Below are 11705 nucleotides of genomic sequence, written 5' to 3'. Positions count from 1 at the left end.
CCCTTCTGTCTGTCCTGCTCGAAGGAAGATTACCCTCATTCCAAATTTTCAAGATGAACAGCAGAATTACACCCCCTCTGACACCACCTGGAACAAAATCCGAAGGTGGAAGGTCTCCTCAAGGATCTCCAAAGCAAAGAATGTCGCAAGACGGAAAGGTAAATCTACCCCTCTTGCTTCCTCGGGTTCGAAAAGACATAGGGAGGCATCTTTAACAGACCTTATAATGTCCAAATCAAAGAAGACGGCCAATAACGAGGTAACCGAGGTTGTTAATTCTGAGAACAGTGTTAATTTATGTGATTTTGCTAAGATGTTAGGGTTCTCATGTGAACAAGATCTATAATTGCTGGTAAATACTTCGTGTCAAGTTGATTTTGCCTCTGATGAAGATTCTTTCTGTAAACATACGAGGTTTTAAACAAGATGGGAAAGTTAATTGGTGTAAATGAATGATTGCTAATTCTCTTCCTATTATTGCTGCTATCTAAGAGACCAAATGTAATTCGATAAAAGATAATTGGGTTGAATATCATTGGGGTTCTTCTAACGTTGGATACTCTGTTAAGAATGCTAGAGGTCGGTCAGGCGGCCTCCTACTTATGTGGGACTCGAATGTATTTGATGTAAACCACGCGGTTGAAGGTGAATTTTTTCTAGCTATAAAAGGTAAGCTATCTAATCTTGATACTGAGATTGTGGTAGTAAACGTTTACGGACCTCACAGTGATGCGAAAAAACGAAAATTCTGGGAGAACCTAAATGAACTCCTAAAGTTCAATAATGTGGCGTGGGTAATATGCGGAGACTTCAATGAAGTTAGATGTGATTCTGAAAGACAAAACACTAATTTTGTAGCAAGAAGAGCTTCTCTTTTTAATGAGTTCATCACCAATAACTGTCTTATAGAAATCCCCCTGGTTGGTAAGCGGTTCACACGAATCAGTGATGATGGGTTTCAATTCAGTAAACTTGATCGATTTCTTGTGTCAGATAATTTCGCTCAGATGTGGGATGACTTACGGGTTATGGCTCTTGATCGAAACCTATCTGATCACACCCCATTATTACTTAAGAATGGGCAAACTGATTTTGGGCCAAAGCCCATTAGGATTTTCGATGTTTGGCTCGACAACAAAGAGACAGAAAACGTAGTATCTGACGCATGGAACATCCCGGTTGCTGGACATTGTAAAGACACGGTATTCAGGTTAAAACTAAAAAATGTGAAAGAGAAACTACGAGATTGGAGTAGGAAGAACTACGGAAAAATTAATGAAGATCTCAGGCTACTAAATGACGAGTGCAACAGACTAGAAGTGGCTGCTGAGCAGGGTTCAATTTCTAACGACGAACGGCAAGATTGGCTAGCAAAAAGGGCCGAATGAGTCAAAAAAGATCGTGATAATAGGAGTATGCTGAAACAGAAAGCAAAAGTTAAATGGGCGATAGATGGAGACGAGAATTCCAAATTTTTTCACTCGATCATTAAAAGACGCAACAATAAAAATAATATAAGAGGTCTCCATATTAATGGAACGTGGTGCGAAGAGCCTGAGGCTATCAAACAGGAAGTCCATAGATACTTTAGGGATTTCTATGTAGATCATGACAATAAAGGTTTCGTTTTTGATGGATTTGAAACAAACAGGATATCCTCGGAGGATGCTGCACGAATCGAACTACCATTCTCGGAAGAAGAAGTGTGGGAAGCAATCAAGGATTGTGGTATCTCGAAGGCGCCAGGGCCCGACGGTTTTAATTTTTATTTTTATAGGAAATTTTGGTGGATCATAAAGAAGGATCTAATGACTGCACTTCATTGGTTCTGGGAGTTCGGAGAGATCTCAGCAGGATGCAATGCCTCTTTCATAACTCTCATACCAAAAGTTAACGATCCGATCCATCTACGCGATTATAGGCCGATAAGCCTCATTGGTATTTATTATAAAATAATTGCCAAGGTCTTAGCTAATCGTTTACGGGGGGTTATTGATGATTTAATAGGGGCAGAACAAAGTGCATTTGTTAAAGGGAGATCTATACTTGATAGCATTCTCATCGCTAACGAGCTAGTGGACGATGTCAAAAGGAAAAAATCTTCATGTTTCATTTTCAAAGTCGATTTCGAGAAAGCATTTGATTGTGTTCGATGGAAGTTTTTATTTGACATAATGGGTCAAATGGGATTCGGGGTCAAATGGAGGAAATGGATTGATGCTTGCTTTCGTTCGGCTTCTATCTCGGTTTTAGTAAACGGCTCTCCAACGTTGGAGTTTAACCTCCAAAAAGGTGTGCGACAAGGGGACCCTTTATCACCCTATCTTTTCATTATAGCTAGTGAGGGTCTGAATGTCCTCGCTAAGATTGCGGCCAGAGATAACCTCATAAGGGGGGTAGAAGTCGGGAAAAACAATGTTCTCATCTCGCATTTGCAATTTGCCGATGATACCATCTTTTTTGGGGATTGGCACAAACGGAACATTAAGAATGTGCAAAAAACACTTGCATGCTTTGAAAAACTCTCTGGTCTTAGAATTAATTTGAAAAAAAGTCACTTGTTCGGTGTCGGGATTTCAAAGAAGGCTGTAGATGAAATGGCTGCCAAGTTGGGGTGTAATGCGGGTTCGTTTCCTTTTACTTATTTGAGCATGCCTATTGGTCTAAAGATGAATAAAAAAGAGGCATGGAACCCAGTTGTTGAAAAATTCAAAAAACGTTTATCGATGTGGAAATCTAGAACAGTGTCGTTTGGAGGTAGGTTGACGATCATCAAATCGATCCTTAGTAGTTTACCGCTCTATTACTTCTCGTTGTTTCGTGCTCCTTCCTCCGTCATCAGCCTTCTCGAGAAGACACGTCGTAAGTTTTTTTGGGGCGGGGTGGGAAACGATACAAAACTATCTTGGGTTAAATGGGAGTCAATTCTTTTACCTTATAACGAGGGCGGGCTGAATATTACCTCTCTTAAATCCAAAAATTGGGCTTTATTGGGTAAATGGTGGTGGCGTTTTCGAACCGAAAACGGATCATTATGGGTAAATATTATTAAGAGCATTTATGGGAGGGACGGGGGGTTGGGTCCTATTTTATCTAATGGCTCGATGAAGTGTGTTTCAGTTTGGGACAACATCATAAAGATTGGCGTAGATTTGGCTGAGATTGGAGTGAACTTAGAAGATCAATTCGAGAGAATTATTGGAGACGGTCACGATATTCAATTTTGGGAAGACATGTGGATCGGTAACAGTAATCTTAAAGTGGTGTATCCCAGACTTCACAGGCTTGACATCAACAACACGTGTACGATACAAGACAGAGTAACTTTTGTTGACGGGAGATGGACTTTTAATTGGGCCTGGAGCAGAAATCTAACTGGAAGATTAATCGGCGAGCTAGACCTCCTGACCACTACAATCTCGAATTCAAATATTGTTTGTGGGATAGGACCTATGAAGTGGAAGTGCAAGATGGGCAACAACAACAACGACTATTCTTCTAAAACCATGGCGGCATTGATTGATAAATTCACTATCCCAAGAAATTGTGTAAGTCCAAAAACTCTTCGTAATAATTTGATACCTCAAAAAATAGGTATCTTTATTTGGAGATTATTGAAGGGAAGAATTGCGGTTAAAACGGAACTCGGTAAACGTGGTATTGAAGTAGACACTCTCTTATGTCCTATGTGTTCCAAGGCACCAGAAACAGTCGAACACGCCATCTTGTCATGCGATTATGCTAAAAGCATATGGGCGGGTATCCATAATTGGTGGGAACTTGATATCCCTCCAAACAGCAACTTAGATGTTTTACTTGGAGGTGCTAAACAAGGGAAAATACCGGCAAATCTTTCAAAGACGTGGCAAGCAACAACGTGGGTAACGTGTTATCTTATTTGGAAAAGCAGAAATCAAAAAGTATTCAATGACGAATCGTGGTTTATCCCAAAAACCATATGCGAAGTTCAAGTTAAAACATTCGAATGGATTAGTAATCGCTCTAAGAAGATTCACAAGGATTGGCTTCAATGGCTTCTTAACCCCATCAATTCGGGAGCAACAATAATCAGCAACGTAGATCCGGGTTAAAACGTTTTGCAATTACTTGTTCGAGTAGTCCAGTCATGTATTGTTATTCGTGTATCGTGAATGTATCATGAGTAGCAGGCAACATGTATAGTATAGGCAACTCATCTGTATAGCGTGAATATCGGGTGTAATACACATCTGACTTGTACATATTTATATATTTATATATATATATTACATTATTGCTTTTTTTTAAAAAAAAACAATACAAAATGTTTAGTACAAAATGAGGTGGCTTGATGAATGAGCTAATGACAGGAATTTTCTATTGTCCACTTTGTTTCCTTTTCTCTAATATAATTGATCAACTTAATTGTGTAAATAAGTTTTTGTTGAGTTTTAGTGACCGTAGAATCTCTATTTTTCCCTTACTAGACTATACTACCTATTGAGGTTGGTAGTTATGTATTTGGTATCTAGTTGTGTTATATTGAAATAAAGTTTTAAGGTTGTGTTTAATTGACTTCAATTGAATGATTCAGCTTAATGTTGAACCATTTAATATTTAACGCGCTTGTTTGTACTAAATCGATGTTGGTTAAGCCTGATCTCACAACCTTATATGATCCACTACAGACCAAGCCTAATCACTCAACAATTCTACCAATACTTGACTGAACATTACCACCATAATGTTCGATTATTGATCAAGCCTTATATCACTCGATGGTTTGTATCTAAAATGGGGATTACGAGTTTTGATCAACATCATGTTCGCTTGTGGGGCCCTCTAAACTATTCCTTATAAGGCAGGTGAAGTACAGTACAATTTAAGTCTATAGCTGAATCACAATTACTGTAATTCAATCAGAAAATTGCTACCATGAATTAAAGGTACTTTTTTTTTTTAACAGAAACACACCATATGATTATATATTCCTATAAGGTAACAATGGAAACTTAGAATCAGTATTTAATTATGCTTTCATTGTTTTTGTTTATCAAAGTATAAAAGAAAAGTAAAATCTTAATATACTCAAATATCTCTTAAAAGTCAAATTATGTAAATATTTCTTACCATTTAGCTCCATTTTCACACAACACCATTACTATTACTTTACTATTGTAAGAAAGAAAAGAATAAACAAAACTATACACCTATATTAACATAGCCAATATTCCGCCTTTGCGATCCAAACTTTACTTACCAAAACTTTAAACAGGAACAACGTCGAGCTTTGATGAGTCTTCACATCTCAATACAATTCCTTCTAAGCTCACAGGAATTAGGCATCTTGTCCATTGGCACCCAGTTGGGACCCGCTCAGACGGAGGTACAATCATCAACACGTTGTTGTGTCTTTGTACGATTCCCATCACACTTACCGTGCTGCCTTCTTTTATATATCTAAATATATTTAATCAAATAATTTAGTCAAAATAAGCAATTACCAAAAGCAAAGACAGACAGGGATATTTCTGTAATTTAACTAAAAGTAAAAAAGGGATAAATTGGGTACCCTTCTTTGAGCCGCATCACACGATCATCCATAGGGATATTTCTGTCATTTAACCATCTGACAAATTGAGGAGATGAATCGACGTTTGACTGGTCAACTTCTATAACAGCAGGTTCCTCGACATATGGAGTCACACAGGCACCATAACCAGTTTTAACTAATGCTCTTAAGCCTGATTGGAAGTCGGATATATAGAAATCCACCACATGTCTCTGCAAATACGTATGCAACGGTTCATTAAAACCATAATTTTCGAATCTTCAGATAAACTACTAAGAAAATAAAGACATTTAATTGCATAGAGTAATGAAATATGAATGTTACCGAAAAGTTAAGTAAGACTTGTAAATTAATTTATCATAGTTTTGTTGCTTATATAGTTATTATATATCGTTATCACCTGCATTTATAATATACCATATTTTCCAGTAAAGTTAAATGAAATCATCCTATTTCTTGACAAAAAGTTTAGAATCTTTTATAAATCATAATCAAATGACCATGTATCAATTTAAATAGTCAAACTATGTTTTTTTTTTTTGGAATGTAGCAGCAAGCATTATTTAATCCTGATAAGGGAATATTTGCTTTATGTAAAGAAGAATACACATGCAAATCTAAACAAAAATACAAACTCGGGTACTACAAGCATAACAACCTGCCTATAACTAATTGAAAATTATGTTTTAAATTTCAAGCAAACAATACGTCGGTTGAAACAAGCATTGAAACGTACTAATCCAAATAGGAAAAACAAATTGCATACTATCGTGTTTCTAAAAAGACTCGTAAATTAAAACTAAAATACTTGATACAAAAAGAAAGAAAGAAAGAAAGAAAAGAAAAAAAAAGCACTAGCATCATACCCGCGCTTTGCAGCAGAATGAGACTGTATTTCAATTCGTAAGTCGATGATAATTGTACATTGTGTTCATTATTCAATGATGTATTACCGGTGATGGTGATTAGATAACGAACGTTTGGTGTGAAGATATGAAGATTCAGGATATTGGGAGGTTATGAGTGAAATTCTTTTACAAAATATTTGAAATTAAACAATTTATATTTGTAAATGTTGAGTCTCAAATTTCACAATTTCTAAGAAAATAAAGTATCAAAATGCATTATATGTATAGATATGAATTATTTTTCTGACCTCCATAGTTCGTAGACCCCAGGAAAAACGGCGATGTGTGGGGTTGGCAGGTTTTGAGCCCCATCTCCGATATTCATATAAGCTTGTTGATGTGTAAACACATCTAGGGATCCTTTGAAACGATGACTCCAGAGGAACGTTACCACAAGTAACCACCTAAAACAATTTACCTTATGATCAATACAAGCATCTTGTTAAAACTATATGGAACACAAGTTCAATGTCGTATAATTTCATAACGAATTTATCAACGTATATAATTAATTAAAATTATCTCATTGATTAATTGCATGCCTGTCCAAATATACATTATATATATAAACTTATTTCACTGTCATGAAGCTATAGTTCAGGCCTAATATGTGAAAGTTAGTAACAAATTTGGTGGATCCAATGGAGACAAACCAATTGGAATAAGTGAATTCTTAAAATAAAATAAAAAAGTTCCTTTTACACCAATTTGAGTGTTTGTTTATGAAAGGCAAGCCCACACACCCTACACCAATAACTCCACGAATATATACATTTTTGTTCACCACTGGGCTCGAACCCACAACCACTAGGTTAGAGGGGTCACCTTGATACCCTGGACTGGGCACGGGCCCTTTTGGTAAATTTAGTGTGGTGTTGCATGCACACATTGAAGATGCCCTAAAGTGTTTCTTTACATCGATGGTGTATTAAAATCTTCTCTATCATAAAGGAATCGACGAATCTCATCCATTTATAGAAGGTAATACCCTATCAGATGGCAATTATAACCGAAAAAATATACTAAATTCCAAAATCACACACGATAAGGTACACGTAATGAACTAATAAAATGTCTAATACATGACGAAAGGCGTGCTCTACATTAAATTTCTCTCACCAACAGACCTAAATTGGTCAATATCCATCAACATTGCATGCTTATACTAAAATTATCACGTAGTTGCCGGACTAAACTATATAAGAAAGTTGCATGTTATTCAATGCCCATAATACGAAAATGCACATCGCAAAAATTTATCAAGGTATGGATATAGAAATTAAACAAATTTATGTATATATGAGATGTACCCCAGTGATCTTGACAAATTGTCCATTCTTGGCTGTTCTAAGTTCAGCATCCGGATACGTATCAATGAAATCAATCACAGATCTTTTTCCCCAGCATCCAAAAGCCGAGCTGTCAGTATCATACAATTACAGAAACATTAATGTAAAAACATTAAAAAAATATCAAATTGTGGCGATAAATAATGGACAAAAAATCAAACCTTGATAAAGAACGCCCATCCACCTGGCGAAGAAAAGTAACTGCTTGATTTTTAGACATGGTGGTTCGCGATTTACCCGACCCAGTAGACGACTCAACAGGACCTGACCCTTTCCGAGGTGCACCCACTGAGTTAAGGGGTCCAGAGGTGATGAGCCCGGTGGTTGGGAGAACTGGAGGGAGCGGTCCAGAATTATGTCGAGAACCGGTCCCTTGTGGTCCAGACGATTTCCTAATGGGCTCACCGTGTTTATTTAAAGGTCCAGAGCTAGCTTTCTTCATTGAAGATGAACCAGGACCAGTATTCGATGACCCCATTCTGTTAGTCGAATTTGACGGTGTTTGGTTGGAATGAGATGAACTCCCACCACCAAACGATCCGGTTCTTAAAGGAGCGTTTGTTATTGGTCCAGATTTTCTTGGTCTCGAGGTAGCGTTTTCCATGTCGAACATTTTTCCAAGTTCGCCGGATTTTTTTATGTCGCCACCGGTGTAAGGTACGGCTGTTGAGGACATGGTTGGGACCCGTTCTTTCAGCTGTTCAGGCCGACCCGATACGTATAAACCATTGGTTAACTGATGAGATGGAAACCGTGAACTCATTTTTTGAGTAATACAGAAAATGGAAGTTTGAGTGAGTATAAGAGCTCTTAATATTGTTCACCCTAGTGTCACCGGATTATACACAATTACACATAATCAAAACCTACACACATAAGTGAAAACGTCATAAGTTTCGTCAATAAGATGAAGTTTGAGTGAGTATAAGAGCTCTTAATATTGTTCACCCTAGTGTCACCGGATTATACACAATTACACATAATCAAAACCTACACACATAAGTGAAAACGTCATAAGTTTCGTCAATAAGATAAAATTTTTAATCCAAATCAAGATTTCGATACATCGCAAGTCAGGCATACACATTAAGGTAAAGGTAACAACTTTAGGTAGTTAACAATAACAAGGTTACCACAAAAGAAGATACAAAATCCATTCAGAGCCCTATTATAGAGACAGAATAAATGTATGATTCAATCAATCAGCAACTTACAAATATGATTCAGTACAGGACTAGTTACAGTTTAACTTAATCTAAAGTCTGAATCTTTAAAGTGAACATTAAACTATTAATCACATCAAGTCAAGCATAATTCAACTAAATGACAGGATCCAACTAAAAAGCAGCAAAATCAAAATTACTCTGATCCCAAAATTATATTTTTGTGTGAGATCGGAGATGCATACATCATAGCACAATTTATCATACACCCCAAAAAAAATCCCATTTTAAAACAAGCAAAAATACAGCAAAATAAGTTATAAAAAATCGAAACTTGGCAACTGGGAATTCATCTAAATTAAAATCTTAGTAAACTGATATCACAAACACTAAGTTCAATTGAAGAATGTACCTACATTATTAAGGGAAATCAGAAGCCCTAAAACAAATAGTTTAATGTAATTAAATAGGGCAAGAAAATTAAGGGGTTTTATCTTTCTTGCACTAATTCACCACCCAAAAAATAGTATTTTCTATATACCTTGTGACGAAGTATAAACATGGCTGATCGTGTGTGTGTGTGTGTGTGTTTTAAAATAGGAGATTTGTTTTTTAGTAGAACCGACTTGTAAGAAACCCTCAACCAAAGTGAAAATGGACTAATGTTGTCACTATAATGCTTCAAGTCTACACACACACACGGTACACACCCAAAATTGATCGATTCACACTTTTAAGCACAAAATTGACAGTTATAACTCTAAATTTATTCAAGGAGTTGAACATTCATAATTATAAATTAAGGATATAATAGTAAGTTGGTGTGTATGAATAAATTTTTAGTGTGTGAGTATCATCTCCCTACACATAAGAGTATGCCGGCTAAAATTAGCTTGTACTAACTATTAACATGTAGTCGATAGCTATTAGCTTTTTGTAGTTAGGTATTCAGCACTTCAGCAGACATGGTTGTAAAAGACACGAGACAGAGTTGAGACCTTGAAACGTTATAACGGTTAATACAGAGTCGAGACGAAGTTAAGACGGATGTTGACTAACGTTGACTTCTTATACGTAGTATGTATTTTCAATGATAAACATTTCAAACAAAAATATGTAAAATTATAAGCAAATATCTATGTTTAATTTGAAATATTCAGCTTTAATTAAACATTTATTCTGCTGTTAAAAAAAATTCAACATTTATTTTTATGTGTTAAGAAAGTGTGTGAAGTTTATGAAGTTTATTTTTATGCGTTGACCAATATTTATAGTAGAAAAGCAGTAAAAAACAGTCAAATCGACATTCCAAATGTCGGTGTAGGCTACGATTGGCCAAAATTTAGGTCATGGACTGAAAAGTGCTGCCACGTAAGCAAACTGGCATTCCAAAAGTCAATTTAGTTTAAAAAGTGGCAAACTGGCACTTCAAATGCCGGTTTTACTATGTTTCTAATTTTTCTTCGAAAAAAATACGAGTCTTGTAAAACAATTAAAAATAACTACTATTCAAAAGAAAATATATTTAGTATAAACTCTAATCTAACCATAAGCCCATTTCACCAAACACACTTATAGATTATTTCACTTTTTAAATATAAAATAGTAAAAAAAAAAAAAAATTGGGGGGGGGGGGGGGGGGGGGGGGGAATGTAAACAAGCTGCCCAATTAACCTGATACCAGGTCTCGCGCTCGGGGTCCTTGATTACCCGAGGTTTTATCTTTCATGGAGGAGTCTATGTGCTCGTTCATATGAAGGTTTCTTGCTTACAAAAAAAATAAAAAAGCATGAGTGGAAATGATTTAAGCACATCTAGAAAGTGTATTGGTTATAGTTATCTACAAAATGAGATAAGTTGTTTTCACTTCAAATGTAATATACACACACACGCGCACACACACACATACATACACACACACACACACACACATATATATAGGGTGAGGATCCATGGAGAACAAAAGGTAGTAGAGAACCCATGGAAGCATCGACTAATCTTTCATACTTGCGTGCAGATTGAGTCAATCTGCGTGCAAATTGACTTTTTTGCAGTTTTTTTTTTTGCAGATTGACTTTTTTTCCTGTGCAGTTTTTTTTTTTTTTTTTTTTTTTGCAGATTAAGTCAATCTGCGTGCAGATTGTGTGACGATCCTTCCAAATCCCTTTAGACGAATACATCATTCATGATTTCATAGTGAGGTTTTGACCTCTATATGATACGTTTTGTAAACATTGCATTCTTTTCAAAAGATACACAATAAATGAATATCAATTTTTAAGGTTTTCAACGTTTGATGATTTCTACATATAGACAATCACCATAAATAATACTACTCATAATAATATTAAGATTAATATTAATCTTTTAATAATAATAATAATAATAATAATAATAATTATTATTATTATTATTATTATTATTATTATTATTATTATTATTATTATTATTATTATTATTATTATTATTATTATATATATTTATATTAAGAGTTCGAGAGATAGATAGAAAGAAAAGTGAATTAAACGAACTAAAACTCGAATGCTTTATAGAAGATTTCGGCACCTAACACCCCATGCGATCGCATGGGGTTTGTGATGTTAATCCATGCGATCGCATGGTTCCACTTTACAGCATACATTGCATTTTCATTTGGCTACCGACACTCATGATCTTAATATATATATTATTTAATATATAATATATTTAATCTTTAGAATTAATTAAATATTAT

General features: G+C 35.5%; 1 protein-coding gene across 1 annotated transcript; it reads right to left on the bottom strand.

Moving 5' to 3' along the window:
- Positions 1-5078: 5078 nt before the first annotated feature.
- On the bottom strand, positions 5079-9571 carry LOC139852694 (uncharacterized membrane protein At1g16860-like). The gene is made up of 6 exons (XM_071842022.1): positions 9513-9571; positions 7970-8674; positions 7770-7878; positions 6708-6863; positions 5552-5763; positions 5079-5439 (listed from the first exon to the last, which is right to left on the bottom strand). Exons 2-6 carry the CDS (start codon positions 8569-8571, stop codon positions 5247-5249), a joined length of 1272 nt encoding a protein of 423 aa, XP_071698123.1. The 5' UTR covers positions 8572-8674; positions 9513-9571; the 3' UTR covers positions 5079-5246.
- Between the last annotated feature and the right edge of the window lie 2134 nt (positions 9572-11705).

Source organism: Rutidosis leptorrhynchoides, chromosome 6, assembly GCF_046630445.1.
Source record: "Rutidosis leptorrhynchoides isolate AG116_Rl617_1_P2 chromosome 6, CSIRO_AGI_Rlap_v1, whole genome shotgun sequence".
NCBI classification, from domain to species: domain Eukaryota; kingdom Viridiplantae; phylum Streptophyta; class Magnoliopsida; order Asterales; family Asteraceae; genus Rutidosis; species Rutidosis leptorrhynchoides.
The sequence above is the reverse complement of the archived record's forward strand: the minus strand, read 5'-3'. Positions and strand labels throughout refer to the sequence as shown.